General features: G+C 37.3%; 1 protein-coding gene across 1 annotated transcript in view; it reads left to right on the plus strand.

The window, feature by feature from the left end:
* Positions 1 to 20874, plus strand: part of LOC123528452 (TPR and ankyrin repeat-containing protein 1-like) — a 153863-nt gene that overhangs the window by 46577 nt on the left and 86412 nt on the right. Inside the window, exons 11-20 of the mRNA XM_045308172.2 lie at positions 1778 to 2014; positions 2546 to 2714; positions 10051 to 10148; positions 12834 to 12964; positions 13255 to 13392; positions 13977 to 14145; positions 14905 to 15098; positions 15897 to 16020; positions 17229 to 17367; positions 18563 to 18702. Coding sequence (XP_045164107.2) covers positions 1778 to 2014; positions 2546 to 2714; positions 10051 to 10148; positions 12834 to 12964; positions 13255 to 13392; positions 13977 to 14145; positions 14905 to 15098; positions 15897 to 16020; positions 17229 to 17367; positions 18563 to 18702 — 1539 coding nt within the window. The remainder of the gene's footprint in view (positions 1 to 1777; positions 2015 to 2545; positions 2715 to 10050; positions 10149 to 12833; positions 12965 to 13254; positions 13393 to 13976; positions 14146 to 14904; positions 15099 to 15896; positions 16021 to 17228; positions 17368 to 18562; positions 18703 to 20874) is intronic.

Raw genomic sequence — 20874 nt, forward strand, 5'->3', positions numbered from 1 at the left:
CCACAATAACTAGGTAATAGGTCAATAATGAAAAAACTTGTTGACTCTCCCAGCAGGCCTATTTTCATGGACAGTATGAAAGTTGGTTGAATTGTCTACTTGATGAAATCTAAGTCAGATTTCAAAACTGGGTCACAGAGCTCAAAAATAGGTCCTATGGTCAATATTTTAGAAAAATAACGACGTTTATATCATTCAAATGGTCATGTGGAAGTGAGCGATTCAGGGCCATCATGGTCTGTTGTTCCCATTTAAAACCCGGTTTTCAACGAAACCTGAGTTATTAGATTGGGTAGATGTCAGTTGGTCGGCCGCGGGGGTGCGTGGGCGGCGTCAAACTTCGTCAAATTTTTGTTGCGGTTCAAGAGTATTTGAAAAAAACTTGGTTGAAGTTGTGCTTATACCAAGCACAAGGCTGGATTGAATTTTGGGTTTCTGGTCAAGGTCAAGGTCACTGTTACTTCAAATAGAATAAAGGTTTCGGTCAATAACTTAACTAGAATGACTATCATGATGAAAACTTGGTATAGAAACTTTATAAATTGTAGCTTGGGATAGATTTTTGGTGTTCTGGTCAAGGGTCAAGGTCATTGTTATAAAAATATTAGGGTTAGTTAGGTTTAGGTTAGCATATGCATCTCTGAAGAGGTTTTGATGAATTTGTCACATTGTTCACATCATAGACTGGTTTCATGCACAGAGAACCAGGTCCTTGTCTAAGGTCAAGGTCACATTAGAGTCAAAGGACAACAAAATGAAAACTTGTCGGATCATATCTTCTCATGCATAGAGGATTTTGATGTAACTTGGCAACCATTAAATTACAATCATGAGAAGAAGTGTCTTGCGCACTTCCTTCTATTAGAAGTTATTCCTCTATTTGTTGTTACTATAAATAGTTATATTGTAACTTTTTCATTACTTAGCTAGGAAAAATCGAGACCACTGTTCTGTAGTACACATGCTGTTACATCCAATTTTTAGGTGAATTTGAACCAACTCTACTGGTAAGATCTCTGTGTGGACTTAAAAAAAATTATTTGATTTTTTCAAAGTTTTTTTTTATTTTTTGTTCAAGAAACCCCTAGTTGTACTATAAAAAACTTTAATGTAACTTTGTTTATAATGACCGTTAGGGAAAAAACCAAACCCTTTCTTGGTTACAAACATAGTTGGTTACTCTAATTTTAGGTATAAAAGGATATCTCTACCTGGTAAGGCATTTTTATATTGGACTTAGAAAAACAAAAGAATTACCAATGATTACTACAACACAAATTTAATTCCATCTGCAAATAAGTTGCTAGAGTAAAAACATTGCTGTACGGCTTATTGTGACAATTTGCACTCTTGTTTATTTATAAAAGTGTTGAAACAACCTGGTTTCGTGGCATTGCCACGTTTCTTGTTACAAAATTATGCCCCTTTTATCGACTTTTGTATTCATTCAATTGACAAGGCTGTTGAATAGTCGAGCGTTGCTGTCCTCCGACAGCTCTTGTTTACTAAATTATGCCCCTTTTTGGACTTTCGTATTCATTCAAGCGACAAGGCTGTTGAATAGTCGAGCATTGCTGTCCTCCGACCGCTCTTGTTCTTGAAGCAGTCTCTACTATTGACATTTTTCATGCCATTTTGAATCTTTGAACTGACCAGTTTGGAAATACATTGTACGGTAATGCGGTGCAAATTGTAATTTCTGTTTGGAAGGGAAATTTAGGTATGGAATGAATAAAGTGAAGTTTGTACTGAACACCAGCAAATTTCCTATTTTCAGCTGACAGTATTGAAGAAGTCTGCACAGGTGTGGCCAATTTCAGTCCTACTGTAGAAGTGCAAACCAACACAGTATTTCAGTACTTGGACAAATGCGATCCAAAGAAAGAGGGGCCTTGGTTGGATGCTGTATTGTTTGCCGTATATTACCACGGAAACGTTCAGACATTGAAATGTCTTGCGCAAGATGATAACGATTGCCCTATACATGCTGCTGTTAGATTCGCATTAAAGACAGGTGAGTTGTAAGGAATTCCCATCGTGTACAGAAGATCACTGGTACAAACATAATGTTATGTGTATTTAACGGGCCCTTCGTGGCAGTGTGGTTGAGGTCTTTGACTTCAAATCACTTGCCAAATTTCTGTGGGTTCGAGCCTTGCTCAGGTTGTCCTGTGAGGAAGCAATCAAGCCGGCTTGCAGAATGTTTGTGATTTTACCCAGATGCCCACCAATGCTTGCAGTAATTCCCTGAGGTCATCCTTGACAATTAAAATGCTGATAAGTTGCATAATGAAATAAATTTTGTCCGTGTGACGTAAAATGCAACCAAAATTTATGTAAAATAAGCATACAAAGCACAGATGAGTAAAGCATTTTGCAATATTTAGTTCACGAGGTAGAATATTTATGATGTTTGTCAAGCTTGTGAAATATTTAAGATCGTTTATAAAAATAATAAATTTGAGAGTATTTATTTTCAGTAAGACAGTCTGAAGACAGTTTCTGATTTTTCAGTGTTCAGTGTCTTTTTGGTTTTCATTGACAGGAAGGACGTCTTTGATTGAGGAATTTCCAGGTAGAGATCAAGACGCAGACAACCTAGGTGAAAATGCTGAAGGGGATTCTGTTTACCATTGTATCACTAAATTGCGCCCGCCACCTGAAGCTAAGATACTCAGTAAAGTTACGGAGATCATGATGAAAAAAGGTTTAAGGTAGGACCCCCCCTTACCTGTCGTAAATTGAGGAAAGTTAAGGCTCGTTTGCTTGAGTGATGTGCTCTTTACTTATCAAAAATTGTGATATTTAGTATGTTTAACTCTTTTTAGCTCACTGTTTGGCGTCCGTCCTGCGTCATCCATCCGTCAACATTTCCTAAATCTTCTTGAAGGCAGAATTACACCAAACTTCACAGGAATGATCCTTGGTTGGCCCCCTTTCAATATTGTTCAAAGAATTGAATTCCATGCAGAACTACCAAAAGGAAAAACTTTAAAAATCTTCTTGTCCAAAACCACAGGGCCTAGGGCACTGGCGCCAGACCAGAAAGAAAATGCCTCTGTACATGTTATACCCTACCCCTAGGTATTCTATAAGAACCATGGTCATGAAGAGGAAAATATACTAACCCGTTTCAGTTGCGCATTTCATACTTAAAACATGCAGTTGGGTAAAAGTGTACTATGGATATCAAACAAGTTGTAATTTATCTTCCATTGTGTACTGGTCACATTTTTTCAATACAACTTATCTTAGAAAAACAACGCATAGTTTATAGTTACTTCAATGTTACACAAAAACTTTGCTTGAACTTCCCTGGTGAAGTTCCGTTCTAGGTTACAAAACCATTCTGATTGGCTGTTGTGAAAATGTTTGTCAATCGTCATTTTATTACACGTGTTCGCTAAAATGTGAATATGCAGCATAAATGTGCAAAATGAATAAAATAAACGGAACGGATGCAGACCAATGTACAATTTCAAATTAAAGATCATATACAAGATGAATTTCATTCATCATTTCGAGTTTTAGTGTAAAATTGTGATTTTTAGCTCACATGTCACAAAGTGACAATGTGAGCTTTTGTGATCACGCAGCGTCCGTCGTCCGTGCGTGCGTGCGTGCGTCCGTGCGTGCGTGCGTAAACTTTTGCTTGTGACCACTCTAGAGGTCACATTTTTCATGGGATCTTTATGAAAGTTGGTCAGAGTGTTTATCTTGATGATATCTAGGTTAAGTTCGAAACTGGGTCAACTGCGATCAAAAACTAGGTCAGTAGGTCAAATAATAAAAAAACATTGTGACCTCTCTAGAGGCCATATTTTTCATGGGATCTGTATGAAAGTTGGTCAGAATGTTTATCTTGATGATATCTAGGTCAAGTTCGAAACTGGGTCAACTGCGATCAAAAACTAGGTCAGTAGGTCAAATAATAAAAAAACCTTGTGACCTCTCTAGAGGCCATATTTTTCATGGGATCTGTATGAAAGTTGGTCAGAATGTTTATCTTGATGATATCTAGGTCAAGTTCGAAACTGGTTCAACTGCGGTCAAAAACTAGGTCAGTAGGTCTAAAAATAGAAAAACCTTGTGACCTCTCTAGAGGCCATACTTTTCAATGGATCTTCATGAAAGTAAGTCAGAATGTTCATCTTGATGATATCTAGGTCAGGTTTGAAACTGGGTCAACTGCGGTCAAAAACTAGGTCAGTAGATCTAAAAATAGAAAAACCTTGTGACCTCTCTAGAGGCCATACTTTTGAATGGATCTTCATGAAAATTGGTCAGAATGTTCACCTTGATGATATCTAGGTCAGTTTCAAAACTGGGTCACGTGCCTTCAGTAACTAGGTCAGTAGGTCAAATAATAAAAAATCTTGTGACCTCTTTAGAGGCCATATTTTTCAGTGGATCTTCATGAAAATTGGTTAGAATTTTTATCTTGATGATATCTAGGTCAGATTCAACACTGGGTCACATGAGCTCAAAAACTAGGTCACAATGTCAAATAATAGAAAAAAAACGACATCATACTCGGTTTAAAACTGGGTCATGTGGGGACAGGTGAGCGATTCAGGACCATCATGGTCCTCTTGTTTTAAAATTCTGTTTCTGTTTGTTTACAATTCGCCAAACATGTGCACACTGCACTCTAGACCGGATGTTCATTAGGGAAGGTCAAGCAAGTTTTTTCTGTCACGTTGACGAAAGCATAAAATATGTTGATAATCTCAGCAATTGAGACAATGTGACTGGTGCTCGATGGAAGATAAATTATCGCTTGTTCAATATACTAGGTACCCATTCACCAAACTGCGCGTTTAAGTTGAGAAATGTATGACTGAAATGGGTTAGTGCATTTTTAGCTCACCTGTCACATAGTGACAAGGTGAGCTTTTGTGATCACGCAGCGTCCGTCGTCCGTCTGTCCGTGCGTCAGTCCGTCCGTCCGTAAACTTTTGCTTGTGACCACTCTAGAGGACACATTTTTTGTGGGATCTTTATGAAAGTTGGTCAGAATGTTCATCTTGATGATATCTAGGTCAAGTTCGAAACTGGGTCACGTGCCGTCAAAAACTAGGTCAGTAGGTCTAAAAATAGAAAAACCTTGTGACCTCTCTAGAGGCCATATATTTCACAAGATCTTCATGAAAATTGGTCAGAATGTTCACCTTGATGATATCTAGGTCAAGTTCGAAACTGGGTCATGTGCCATCCAAAACTAGGTCAGTAGGTCTAAAAATTGAAAAACCTTGTGACCTCTCTAGAGGCCATATATTTCACAGGATCTTCATGAAAATTGGTCAGAACGTTCACCTTGATGATATCTAGGTCAAGTTCGAAACTGGGTCACGTGCCATCAAAAACTAGGTCGGTAGGTCAAATAATAGAAAAACCTTGTGACCTCTCTAAAGGCCATATTTTTCATGGGATCTGTATGAAAGTTGGTCTGAATGTTCATCTTGATGATATCTAGGTCAAGTTCGAAACTGGGTGACATGTGTTAAAAAACTAGGTCAGTAGGTCTAAAAATAGAAAAACCTTGTGACCTCTCTAGAGGCCATATATTTCATGAGATCTTCATAAAATTAGTCAGAATGTTCACCTTTATGATATCTAGGTCAGGTTCGAAAGTGGGTCACGTGCCATCAAGAACTACGTCAGTAGGTCAAATAATAGAAAAACCTTGTGACCTCTCTAGAGGCCATATTTTTCATGGGATCTGTATGAAAGTTGGTGTGAATGTTCATCTTGATAATATTTAGGTCAAGTTTGAAACTGTTTCACGTGCCTTCAAAAATTAGGTCAGTAGGTCAAATAATAGAAAAACCTTATGACCTCTCTAAAGGCCATATTTTTCATGGGATCTGTATGAAAGTTGGTCTGAATGTTCATCTTGATGATATCTGGGTCAAGTTCGAAACAGGGTCATGTGCGGTCAAAAACTAGGTCAGTAGGTCTAAAAATAGAAAAACCTTGTGACCTCTCTAGAGGCCATATTTGTGAACGGATCTCCATAAAAATTGGTCAGAATGTTCACCTTGATGATATCTAGATCAAGTTCGAAAGTGGGTCACGTGCCGTCAAAAAATAGGTCAGTAGGTCAAATAATGAAAAAACGTTGTGACCTCTCTAGAGGCCATATTTTTCATGGGATCTGTATGAAAGTTGGTGTGAATGTTTATCTTGATGATATATAGGTCAAGTTTGAAACTGGGTCAACTGCAATCAAAAACTAGGTCAGTAGGTCTTGAAATAGAAAAACCTTGTGACCTCTTTAGAGGCCATACTCTTGAATGGATCTTCATGTAAATTGATCAGAATGTTCACCTTGATGATAACTAGGTCAAGTTTGAAACTGGGTCACGTGCCTTAAAAAACTGGGTCAGTAGGTCAAATACCGGTAATAAATAAACCTTGTGACCTCTCTAGAGGCCATACTTTTCATGGGATCTGTATGAAAGTTGGTCTGAATGTTCATCTTGATGATACCTAGTTTAAGTTTGATACTGGGTCAACTGCGGTCAAAAACTAGGTCATTAGGTCTAAAATTATTAAAACCTTGTGACCTCTCTAGAGGCCATATTTTTCAATGGATCTTCATGAAAATTGATCTGAATGTTCACCTTGATGATATCAAGGTCAGTTTCGAAACGGGTCACGTGCGGTCAAAAACTAGGCCAGTAGGTATAAAAATAGAAAAACCTTGTGACTTCTCTAAAGGCCATATTTTTCATGAGATTTTCATGAAAATCAGTGAGAATGTTGACCTTGATGATATCTAGGTAAAGTTCAAAACAGGGTCAAGTACCTTCGAAAACTAGGTCAATAGGTCAAATAATAGAAAAACCTTGTGACCTCTCTAGAGACCATATTTTTCAATGGATCTTCATGAAAATTGGTCAGAATTTTTATCTTTATAATATCTAGGTCAAGTTCAAAACTGGGTCACATGAGCTCAAAAACTAGGTCACTGTGTCAAATAATAGAAAAACAATGTCATTTTCAAAACTGGGTCATGTGGGAAGAGGTGAGCGATTCAGGACCATCATGGTCCTCTTGTTGCATTCATGACCATGGTTCTTATAGAATACCTAGGGGTAGGGTATAACATGTACAGAGGCATTTTCTTTCTGGTCTGGTGCCAGTGGCCTAGGGCTTTGATATCTGGTGTGTAGCATCATCTAGTGGTCCTCTACCAAAATTGTTCAAATTATCCCCCTAAGTTCAAATATGGCCCTGCCCTGGGGGTCACATGGTTTATATAGACTTATATAGGGAAAATCTTTTTGTACAAAACCACATGGCCTAGGGCTTTGATATTTGGTATGTAGCATCATCTAGTGGTCCTCTACCAAGATTGTTCAAATTATTCCCCTAGGGTCAAATATGGCCCGCCCCGGGGCTTACATGGTTTATATAGAGTTATATAGGGAAAACCTTGAAAATCTTCTTGTACAAAACCACATGGCCTAGGGCTTTGATATTTGGTATGTAGCATCATCTAGTGGTCCTCCACCAAGATTGTTCAAATGATTCCCCTAGGGTCAAATATGGCCAAGCACCGGGGGTCACATGGTTTATATAGTATTATATAGGGAAAACTTTGAAAATCTTCTTGTACAAAACCACATGGCCTAGGGCTTTGATATTTGGTATGTAGCATCATCTAGTGGTCCTCTACCAAGATTGTTTAAATTTTCCCCCTAGGGTCAAATATGGCCCTGCCTCGGGGGTCGCAAGTTTTACATAGACTTATATAGGAAAAAAAGTTTTAAAATCTTCTTAACTGAAACCACAACTAGACCTTTGATATTTGGTTTGTAGCATTGTCTTATGATCCTCAACCAAAATTGTTCAGATTGTACCCCGGGGTGAAAAGAGGCCCTGCCCTGGGGGTCCCAAGTTTTATATAGACATATATAGGAAAAAGCTTTAAAAATCTTCTTGTCAGAAACCATACGACCTAGGCTTTTGATATTTGGTATGATGCATTGTCTAGTAGTCCTCTACCAAAATTGTTCAAATTATGCCCATGGGGTTAAAATAGCCCTGGGTTCACTTAGTTATTATGTGAGTTATATAGGAAAAATACTTGAAAAATCATCTGATCCTATTTCCAAGACTATTTAATTATAATTACCTTATGACCCCAAAATATATGATGTCACTTGATTGTGACCTTGACCTACTGACCTACTTTCTTGTTTTTAAGATACAGGCTTGAAATATTGATGACTTACACAGTTTTGCACACAAATCGTAAAACTGAATTTCATTGACCATGAATGTGACCTACTGACTTTCTTAATATTTTATCATTAGTTTGACATTTGAAACATGTAGCTCATATTACTCAGGTGAGCGATCCAGGGTCATCATGACCCTCTTGTTTAATGAAAGCAATTTCATTTCTCCACCAGTCCTAATACTATGTAAGTAGAACACTCGTTTTCGTAAAACTTTGGTCGTTTGATTATTGGACCAGGGGTCAAATTTAACAATATTTTCTACTAGCTAAAATTAGCTAGTGCCTTTTTTGTTCACTAGCTAAAAGGAAAAGATACTAGCTAAAATCAAACACGGGTATTTTAACAACGCAAAGTATTTCTTTCTGTTTACATTTAAAATACTACAGTTGGAATTCCAAAATAGTGATCTATTTTTAGTTACAAATTTAGCGAGCCGACCATCCGGATCATTTCAATACTCTTTTCTGGGGAATATTCTGGGTTACTAAATTATTATCATAATGCAAACAAATCAATAAATATTAGATGTTTTGATACACTAGTCAGAGTCTATAATAACCTTTGATGAACTGTCAGTAGGCATACAGCTTGCATGTTTTACACGCCATCTTTGTCACAGTCGTTTGATCGCTGAGAACAATTTCAAGGTCGACATTAAGTTCTCTCTGCCATTTTTTTACTGTTTTTACACTGGCGGTTACTGGCCTTTCTTCCGGATCATCATGTTTTTTTGGCACACTGGCCTCGTCGGTATTGTCAGCTGCCGACCGTTTCAAAAAGTTGGTAATTTTCACAGACATTTTTTTTTAAATTTTGGGATTCCAGTAGGCTAATTATAGTTACTAAATTTAAACAACCAATTAGAGTCCTCGATACCTAAAAAACGTCATTTACCGCCCAACGTATCTGTCCGCGCATTCCGAAATGATTTACACTGGAAACGATTACGTCATACACATATTTGAACTTTTTTTACGATTGTGGTCGGATAAGATTCAACTGAAACTATATTTGGAACTTTTATTATTGTACTGTCATGTTTTTCTTTAGGAGTATTACATTTGCCTGGCATTTCATTGACTCGCTAAAATTAGCGAGTGCTTTTTCAGGCCACTAGCTATTCTAAATTTCCACTGGCTTTTAGCGAGTATGCGTGCTTAAATTTGAACCCTGTTGGACATGTATAACCATTTTTATTCAGAAATACATTCCAATTAGTGAAAATTACTACTATCTGTAACACATTAAGTTTAAGACAAAAAATTTTGTTTACAAATGTTGATCATGGTTTTGAATGTGTAATGTCTTTGTGAACTGTCAAGTTAGATTTTGTAACTTGATAATTTATTGTCACGAAACTTACTGAGTTATTACTCCCTACAATATATGAGCTGCGCCATGGGAAAACCAACATGGTGGCTTTGCAACCAGCATGGATCCAGACCAGCCTGCGCATCTGCGCAGTCTAGTCAGGATCCATGTTGTTCGCTAACAGTTTCTCTAATGGCAATAGGCTTTAAAAGCGAACAGCATGGATCCTGACCAGACTGCGCAGATGCGCAGGCTGGTCTGGATCCATGCTGGTCGCAAAGCCACTATGGGTATGTGTATTTGTATTTGGATATGTTATTGTATTGTACATGACTTAGGTCTGTATGACCTGCACCTTAAATTGTAATCAAGAGCAATGACATTTTGGCGAGGAATGTAGAGCAGTTATTGCCCTAATGTTAATTGATTGTACCAATATCTAGGAAGATTTGTTCATTGATTTTCTTTTACTTTTACATGTTTTCAGTGTGATGGCCAGAGATGCCAGTGGTAAATTAGCTGTGGAATACTTGGATAACAAATACCCTGGTTATGTTTTTGATATATTCTTCAAGGCAACCAAAAGTGAGTTGATCTTTTCAAAATGTTCTGGTTGAGCTGTTAGTATAGGTGAATAGTCCAGCATCAGTCATCCTTCATCTATTGTCAAAATTTCTACTCAAACATCTTCTCTTCGGCTAGTCCAGAATTGCACCAAACTTGGTCTGAAGCATCCTGACATGGACCTTACCATATATTTTCGCTTATAAGACGCATTCGCTTATAAGACGCACCCCAACATCAGACATGCAATCTGGGGTTTCTTTTTCTTTTAATTTCCTTGTAGTACACGCTTACAAGATGCTCCCCACTCTTTGAACTGGAAATATGACTCCTAATAATGCGTCTTATAAGCGAAAATATACGGTAATCTAAATTTGTGAAAATGGTTTTACTTGTCTGTTCTTAAGAGCCACTATATTACTAGAGCTAAATGTAGAAAAAAATTGAAAACTTATGAACTGATAAATGGATCCTCACCAAACTTGGTTGGTAGCATTCTTTGGTGGACCTTCCTCAGTTTTGTTCAGATCATTAATTTTAAGTACACTTAGAGCAGTCCAGAAGTAAGACTAGAAAAAAGCTTTTAAACAATTTCATCTCATGAACTGCTTCATGGATTTTTACCTAACTTTGGAGCATCCTTGGATGAACCTTTCTTAAATTTACTCAAATGGTTGCACTAGACTGCCAGGGCTTGACAAGCCTTAAAAAAGTTCTTAAACTTGAAGCTGGTCCTTGAAAATGACTAGAGCACTAAAAGAACTAAAAAAGTGTGTGGATTTATTAAAAAAAAGAATGCTATTAACACTTCATGAGCAATGTAATTTGTACAGTCATATATTTTGTCGACAAATTATTATTTGTTTTGTAACTATTTATGTGGCTAGTTGTAAAGTTGTCAGTGTAAAAGATCATTTTTACTGTTGTCGGTGTAAAAGATAAATCATCAGTTGATCTGAAATAAGCTAAATAAGTATGTTGTTTTGGTTTCATTCTAAAGTGCTCAGCAACTTTTTTTCAAATGCCGAATCTTATCAGATTTGTCTGTGTTTTATCGCAGACCTTAATATGATATATTTAAGAATTTACCATTGATAAAATAAAAATTGAATATGGATGCTTTATAAGAAAACACATTCAGATATCATGTTAGCATTTGATATAACAATAAGAAAGATGTAGCATGATAAATGTAAATAGTGAAGTGGTTTCATGTCACTAAGTTGTATTTGTACTCAGTAAACTGTTGAATAAAACTCCTGATTTGATCAGTAATACACTACATGGTAGATAACATGAACAAACTGTGCTGTTCTAATAGGTAACATAGAAACATACATTGTGCTGTTTTTATTAGCTCATCTGATTTTTTGAAAAAAAATGATGAGTTATTGTCATCACTTGAGCGGTTGTCGGCGTCGGCGTCGGCGTCTGCGTCGGCGTTGCCTGGTTAAGTTTTATGTTTAGGTCAGCTTTTCTCCTAAACTATCAAAGCTATTGCTTTGAAACTTGGAATACTTGTTCACCATCATAAACTGACCCTGTATAGCAAGAAACATAACTCCATCTTGCTTTTTGCAAGATTTATGGCCCCTTTTGTACTTAGAAAATATCAGATTTCTTGGTTAAGTTTTATGTTTAGGTCAACTTTTCTCCTAAACTATCAAAGCTATTGCTTTGAAACTTGGAATACTTGTTCACCATCATAAGCAGACCCTGTACATCAAGAAACATAACTCCATCTTACTTTTTGCAAGAATTATTGCCCCTTTTGGACTTAGAAAATCAGTTTTCTTGGTTAAGTTTTATGTTTAGGTCAGCTTTTATCCTAAATATCAAAGCTATTCCTTTAAAACTTGCAACACTTGTTCACCATCATAAGCTGACCCTGTACAGCACAGAAACTAACTCATCCTGCTTTTTGCAAGATTTATGGCCCCTTTTGGACTTAGAAAATAAACAGATTTCTTGGTTAAGTTTTATGTTTAGGTCAACTTTTCTCTCTTAAACTATCGAAGCTATGCTTTAAAACTTGCAACTCTTGTTCACCATCATAAGCTGACCTGTACAGCAAGCAACATAACTCCATCCTGCTTTTTGCAATATTATTGCCCTTTTTGGACTTAGAAAACATAATTTCTTGGTTGAATATTATGTTTAAGTCAACTTTTCTCATAAACTATCAAAGCTATTGCTTTAAAACTTGCAACAGTTTTTCACCATCATAAGTGGACACTGTACATCAAGAAACATAACTCTATCCTGCTTTTTGCAAGAGTGATGGCCCTTTTTAGACTTAGAAAATCATGGATAGGACAATATTTCTATTATACAAAAAAAATCAGATGAGCGTCAGCACCCGCAAGGCGGTGCTCTTGTTAGGTCATACAGTAGATGACATAAAATGACAAACATTGCTGCTTTTAATAGGTTATACAGTAGATGACATATACTTATAAACATTGCTGCTTTTAATAGGTCATACAGTAGATGACATATACTTATAAACATTGCTGCTTTTAATAGGCCATACAGTAGATGGCATATACTTATAAACATTGCTGCTTTTAATAGGCCATACAGTAGATGGACATAAACTGACAAACATTGCTGCTTTTAATAGGACATACAGTAGATGACATATACTTTTTTAATAGGCCATACAGTAGATGGACATAAACTGACAAACATTGCTGCTTTTAATAGGTCATACAGTAGATGACATAAACAAACTGAAAGAAGAGGGAAATGCACAGTTTAAGTGTGGAAATGTCCAAGAAGCCATAGAGCTATATGGGAAAGCCATCAACATATTCAAGTCCAGCAAAGCTCAAGCAGTAAGATACAGAATTAATTTATCCTTGTTTGTAATATTTAGGTGATGCAGTTTGTATCATAAGAGTTGAAACTTAGTACAGTGTTTTTGGTAATAACTTACTTGTGTTTACAGTTAAAAGTTTTATTTGTCTTACTAACATCATTAAAAGTTTTACTTGTCTCAATGATGTCATTTGTAAACTGAGGGGAAAAGAAATGCAAACTAATTGAAATGCATGTCTATGAGAAACATTGGGGAATTTGATTTTGGCACTTAACTGTAGATGTTTCATTACATAACATTTTACAGGTGCATGCAAAAGTAACGAACCATGAGATAGCAGTGCTGTATGGTAACAGAGCGGAGGGATTTCTGAAACTGAAGATGTACCAGCAGGCTTTTGAGGATGCCATGGAAAGTGTATCATTTGATGGCCATTGGTACAAGGTATGTGCAGAATAGATGTGTTTTTATCCTTTAGCCTGCCAAATTTCTAAAATGAATTAGTCAGTCATTCAGTTTGGGCAATGCCATTTATTATTCGAAGGGGTGTTCACTGAAAATTTGCTGACTCAATAGTGAACTGTGCAGACCATGATCAGCCTGCACGGATGTCTTGGTCTGCACTGGTCGCAAAGGCAAAATCACTTGCCGTCAGCAGGCTAAAGGTTAAAATTTTATCCTTCTGTTAGAGGGATATAGTTATGATGTAAGCCATCCGCGTTGAATGATATCTAAGGTATGGTTATGAGCATTTTAATAAAACTTTATAGAAATGTAAACTATATTGGGAAAGACTATGAAATTTCATAAGAATGATCAATATCAAATCTTACTGTGCATATTTAGTTGGTTTTGTATTTGGATAAATTTTGGTGACGGTATGAGCCTTGGTATAAAATTACAGCCACACCTGATTTCAGCCATACTTGTTATAAAATTTCAGCCACACATGGTACAAAATTGCAGCACAAAGTCAAGAGTACTGAAGGGATTATTTATGATGAATAAGTTTGTGAATTTTTTTGCAGGCCCATATCCGTGTTGGTAAAGCCCTAAAAGGTATGAAGAAACTAGAGAGTGCATTGAAAGCATTTGTGAATGCTTATAAAGACGTAGATGCTCATGTGGAAGACACGGTGAAAGTTGAAATCCTCATTGAATTAGCAACGGTGTGCTCAAATATACCGAAAAGTGTGTGTAAGTATTGATTAATGATTATCCCTTATTTTCATGCATCTGTTCCTGCATTCAAGAGATTCTCAATATAATACTTCCTTTTTTTGCTGAAATATATCCATTGATGATGACACTGATGTGTTATGCACTTTTCGAGGAGTGTGGGAAGCAATGAAGTTGTAATGCTATTGTTGTCATGCTTAAAGGCATGTTGCAGTTGTGATATACTAAACTAGTATTTATGATGAGCATTTGCACATGGTGAGTGGTTCACTCATGTTTGCCAATAGTTTTTCATGGTTGTTTTTATACAAATGATGATCAGTGGTTTATATATATGTACACGTTTCGTGATTATTCCATACCCTTGTTTTATTCAAGCAAACTTTACAGGTATGAACATACAGAAAATTAATTGTGGCTTAAAATGAATTGAAATGTATTTCTTAACATCAGACAAGGAAAGTGAATTTTTCAGGTCTGTATCTTTATGCTTTTAAGATATGTAAGTGTTTAAATTAGCAGTATATTACTCTTTATCATCATGAAATCTCCAACCTGTTGGCTCCTTTCATCCTCTGTGATTATACAGGAAAACATGATCGCTGTAAGCGGCAAGGGTATGAGCAAAACGCCCGAGTGGCCCAGGGTTTTGAATGATCCAGAATAGAAAATATTAGGAATACAGGCAGTGACCATATGAAGTGTTTGAGCAAGTGTTGTTTCACTGTACCTATGTTTGAAATATATTGATTAGAAATGTCATTATTTATCTTGCAGTGGATGTAAAAAAGAGAATTCAGGACATCCCAGTTGGACATGGACATATTTGGGCTCGGGCATGTTATGAACTTGTCAGCAAAGATGACTGGGTAAATGCAGCTGTGGCGCACCATCAGTATGTAGTCGGCAATGCCAGGCGGCCTCATCTTACATTCACACTTAAACCATTCTGTAACTTAACTAGACTCAGGGTAGGTATATTGTTGTTAATGTTATAATGTAAATGTTTACTTACTCAAAGTTTATCATTGGTCCCTCTAAAGTATTGACCTTTAAAATTTTATGATCATTTTAGAATCCCTTTGTTTACAGTCACAGGGAGAAAACACAAAGTTTATGTTTAAAAATCAGAAGTACAGAAATTGGTCATGAATATTTTGATACTAAAATAATTTGTTTGACGTGAAAATTTACTTCCAGTATCCATTATATTATTGTTTTCATTATATTCAGACAATAGCAATCCTTAAAACTTGAGTTTAATACAGAATTTTACAGAAGTCTTTACAACCGTTCTTCCATTGTCGCTGCTTGGATCTTTAGAAATTTAGAAAATGAGCCGCACCATGAAAAAACCAACATTATAGTGCATTTGCAACCAGCATGGATCCAGACCAGCCTGCGCATCCACGCAGCCTGGTCTGGATCCATGCTGGTCGCAGATGCACTATGTTGGTTTCCTCATATGAGCCGTGCCATGAGAAAACCAACATAGTGGGTGTGCGACCAGCATGGATCCAGACCAGCCTGCGCATCCGCGCAGTCTGGTCAGGATCCATGCTGTTCGCTAACAGTTTCTTCAATTCCAATAGGCTTTAAAAGCGAACAGCATGGAGCCTGACCAGACTGCGCGGATGCGCAGGCTGGTCTGGATCCATGCTGGTCGCAAACCCACTATGTTGGTTTTCTCATGGCACGGCTCATATGTTCTTTCTTTCAAGGTCTTGCAGCTTCTACTGTAATATTCAAATTTTTTTTGACCTGTACAGGAACATGTGTGGGGTGTGGATATGTTGCTGTACTTCCTGGAGTGTGGATGTAACAGGAAGACTATTACACTGGAGAACGGGGATACATATCTGCATGCTGTTGTTAGAATGACACTTCTCGTGGGTATGTCAACATTTCAGATGAAGTTTAAAGGCTGTTAATAACAACTGAAGAGGGAACAGACCTCTACAAGGGAAAACATTCTTTCCCACTAGAAAAATTTATAAGTCAACATATAGAGCAACAGTTTTCAAAAATATAAACATAATTTATCAATCCCCCGCCTTGTGTGGTGGGGGGGAGGGTTATAGGTCCTGTAATGGTCTCTGTTCATCCTTACGTCCTTCCGCCTAACATTTTGTGTCAGCTCTGTATCTTTTTAACCCCTTGAAGGATTTTCATGAAACTTTGGTCAAGTGATCACCTCATCAAGATGATATGCAGAACTCATTAGTCAGTCATGTCAGGTCAAGGTCACAACTCAAGGTCAAAGGTCTGAGCTCTGTTTCTCCTAAACCCCCTGAAGGATTTTCATGATACTTCGGTCAAATGATCACCTTATCAAGACGATGTGTAGAACTGATGAGTAAGCTGTATTGGCTCAAGTTCAACGTCACAACTTGAGGTCAAATTTTTGAGCCTTCCATTTTGTGTCTGCTCTGTATCTCCTAAACCCCTTGAAGAATTTTCAATTTCATTGATGTTGACAAAATGGACTATAAAATATACTTAACAACGTCAATGCTTCCACCCAATACCATCAACCCTTTCACTATCCATAAAAGCGGCGGGGGATATAGCTGTCTTTCAGACTGCCTTGTTCTTCTAAGAAGTGTTCATATAAGAGAGGCTGTATAATCATAGATTGGACAGAAACAGTCTTAAATGGACCATTCTTCCATTGTCTTTGCTTGACTGCCCTAAGGGGGTTACCAGAGGTAGAATATACAAACCATTAAACAACAGTGTCTTGTGAACATCATGGTGGATGTTCACAAAACTATGTCAGAAACATCATAATAAACTCAAGCTTATTGAAATAGTTCTGCTTTTTATGCCCTTAAAAGTTTAAAAGTTTAAAGTTCTAAGACCCTTATGATTAAATAGCACAGTGTTTAATTTTACAGCTCAGTCGTATTACCTGTGTCATTTGTGCCATTTTCAGGGCATCTGTGCCTGGCATAGTGTATCTTCATGTATTTCAAGATTTCCAGATTTATTTCACAAAATGAAAATTTTTGGGTCAATTTGATTTTTCAGAGGCAAGTGGAATGAGAATCTACACATTTTTTCAGTTGGCAAATTGTAAATATGCTTCATATCATTTACAGCAAGGAATCTATCTCTTCTGCAATACCTTACAAAGCAGTACTGTAAGTTGAAGGACATCGACCAACATAAATTGGACAACAATAACAACACTGTTCTACATACAGCAGCTAGAGAACCTCGGGTGGACAAAAATAGGAGGTAAGGTTCTTAAGTCGTGGAAATTGCAATTACTCAAAAAGTATTTGAGCTATGTTCATTAAGCTTGGTATGTGAATAGAGGGCAATATTCAGATAATGCATTTACATGATTTATGCTTGTGGGTCAAAGGTCAAGGTCACTATTGAAGGTCAAGTAAAAATTGATTCTGCTCCATAACTTTTATATGCTTTGATGGGTTATCTTAGTGCTACACAGAAATGTTTGGCATTGTCAGTCAAAAGTCAAGGTCACTATTGAAAGTTTTCCACTGGTAAGGGACTTCTGTATTGCCACTGCAATACTTGGTCACTTGTTATGCCCCCTTCCAAAAGAGGAAGGTATATTGATTTGCTGATGTCGGTCTGTCGGTCGGTTGGTCTATAGACCAATCGGTTTCCAGATGATAACTCAAGAATGCTTGGGCCTGAGATCATGAAAATTGATAGGGAGGTTTTTCATGACCAGCAAATGACCACTTTTGATTTTGAGATCTGTAGGTCAAAGGTCAAGGTCACAGTGACCTGGAACAGTTAAACCGTTTCCGGACAATAACTTGAGAATGCTTGGGCCTAGGATCCCAGAACTTAATAGGGAGGTTGATCATGACCAGCAGATGACCCCTATTGATTTTTAGATCATTGGGTCAAAGGTCAAGTCATAGTGACCTGGAACAGATAAACCGTTTCTGGACACTTGAGAACGCTTGGGCCTAGGATCACAAAACTTAATAGGGAGGTTGATCATGACCAGCAGAATGACCCCTATTGATTTTAAGGTCACAGTGACCCGGAACAGTTAAACCGTTTCCGGATGATAACTTGAGAACGCTTGGACCTAGGATCAGGAAACTTAATAAGGAAGGTTGATCATGACCAGCAGATGACACGTATAGATTTTGAGGTCAGTAGGTCAAAGGTCAAGGTCACATTGACCCAGAACAGTAGAACTTTTTGCCAAATAACTGGAGAATCCTTTGGTCTGAGATCACATTTGATACCAAGGTCACTTATGACCCATAATTATTGAGTGAGGTCAGTATGTCATATGTCCTGTGCACAGTGACCAAATAATTTCTGTTCCTTGTGCAGTTACTGAATGCATCAAGGGGGGCATTTCGTGTTCTAATATTAGAATAAGATACGATCTTTCAGTTGTTTCCTTGAACTAACACTATACAGTTACTTATAATTGTAGATATGATGTGATCATACTGTTGCTGAAATGTCAAGTTGACCCAAACCAGAAAAATCGGAACAAAGATTTAGCGTTGGAGTATCTGCCAGAGGATGAAACTCAGAGTAGAGAGGCTCTAAGAATGGCTATGTATAACAAAGGTTGGTGAAACATATTATTATGTCTCCCCCAGGAGACATATTGTTTTTGCCCTGTCCGTCCGTCCTTCCGTCCGTCTGTCCGTACGTCCAGTGATTCATTTTGAAATCTGAAGATACGAGTCCATGGGACTCACATATTTTGAAACAATGAGTCCCAGCCATTGAGTAATGAGTCAAAAAGGGACTCAATATAAAAATTATATATCATGAAACAGCAAGTCCCAAATTTGAACTGTTTGCTTTTTCACATCCTGTACATTCTATATTGGTTGACTGATTAATTGATTTAATAGGTTTTACATCCTATATATCTGCACCAGAACTGAACTAAACAGGATGAGGAGAAAAAAAAACTGTTAAAAGTTGTATTTTGAAAGTTTCTGTTCTTTGCAGCTTTGTTCATACCGTTCATTTTTATGTTGTCAGTACAGATTGTTCAGTACATATAATCTTCACTTTCGTCATAGTGTACTTTCGTCATAGTGTAACCACGAATAAAGAGTGAGCCATTTAGAAACAAATTTTCTTTTTTTCTTATCTTGATTTTTCGACGTGCTCGCAGCCGCTGCTTCATTTTCTATTGAAATGCTCACTTCTTCAGTACCCGACGATTCACTCAAAGTTAGACCAAAAAAAAACGGAAAGTTTTTGCTGTTTGGGATCTAACTTCTGCTGTTTTTTTCAACGGCATCCTCAGATTGTTAAAATATTTTGGCCGAAATATCCGGGTACTTTGGAAACAATACTCCCAAACATAAAATAAATGACTGTCACCGATTGGTTAAAAAAATCACCACTGTCCAATCAGAATATGCTTTACAAATCGAACGGTGATAAGGTAGTTTTGACGCATGAAAATTATCCACGACATCCGTTCTACTTTTTAAACCATTAGAGGAAGTAAAAGAAGGTACACATTATGTCAGTGAAATTGTTTGCGTCCCGCGGCTGCACACATTTCAAATTAACGAGTCCCCGGTGAAAAATATGCGTCTTTGACGCAGGACGCGCGGCAAAATGAATCACTGTACATCACACTTCATTTCCGAGCAATAACTGGAGAACCATTTGACCTAGAACCTTCAAAGTTCATAGGGTTGTAGGGCTGCTGGAGTAGACGACCCCTATTGTTAGCTCACCTGAGCAATGCTCAGGTGAGTTTTTCTGATCGCTCAATGTCCGGCGTCCGTCGTCTGGCGTCTGTCGTCCGTCGTCTGTCAACATTTAGCTTGTGTATGCGATAGAGGCTGTATTTTTCAATTAATCTTCATGAATATTGGTCAGAATGATAACCTTGATGAAATCTAGGCCGAGTTCGAAAATGGATCATCTCGGGTCAAAAACTAGGTCACTAGGTCAAATCAAAGAAAAACCTTGTGTATGCGATAGAGGCTGTATTTTTCATTTAATCTTCATGAATATTGGTCAGAATGATAACTTTGATGAAATCTAGGCCGAGTTCGAAAATGGGTCATCTCGGGTCAAAAACTAGGTCACTAGGTCAAATCAAAGAAAAACCTTGTGTATGCGATAGAGGTGGTATTTTTCAATTAATCTTCATGAATATTGGTCAGAATGATAACCTTGATGGAATCTAAGCCGAGTTCGAAAATGGGTCATCTGCGGTCAAAAACTATGTCACTAGGTCAAATCAAAGAAAAACCTTGTGTATGCGATAGAGGCTGTATTTTTCAATTCTTCTTCATGAATATTGGTCAGAATGATAACCTTGATGAAATCTAGGCCGAGTTCGAAAATGGGTCATCTCAGGTCAAAAACTAGGTCACTAGGTCAAATCAAAGGAAAACCTTGTGTATGCGATAGAGGCTGTATTTTTCAATTGATCTTCATGAATTTTGGTCAGAATGATTGCCTTGATGAAATCTAGGCCGAGTTCGAAAATTGGTCATCTCGGGTCAAAAACTAGGTCACTAGGTCAAATCAAAGAAAAACCTTGTGTATGCGATAGAGGCGGTATTTTTCAATTGATCTTCATGAATTTTGGTCAGAATGATTACCTTGATGAAATCTAGGCCGAGTTTGAAAATGGGTCATCTGGGGTCAAAAACTAGGTCACTAGGTCATATCACGTAAAAACCTTGTGTATGCGATAGAGGGTGTATTTTTCAATTGATCTTCATGAATTTTGGTCAGAATGATTGCCTTGATGAA

This window comes from Mercenaria mercenaria, chromosome 13 (assembly GCF_021730395.1).
Source record: "Mercenaria mercenaria strain notata chromosome 13, MADL_Memer_1, whole genome shotgun sequence".
NCBI lineage: Eukaryota > Metazoa > Mollusca > Bivalvia > Venerida > Veneridae > Mercenaria > Mercenaria mercenaria.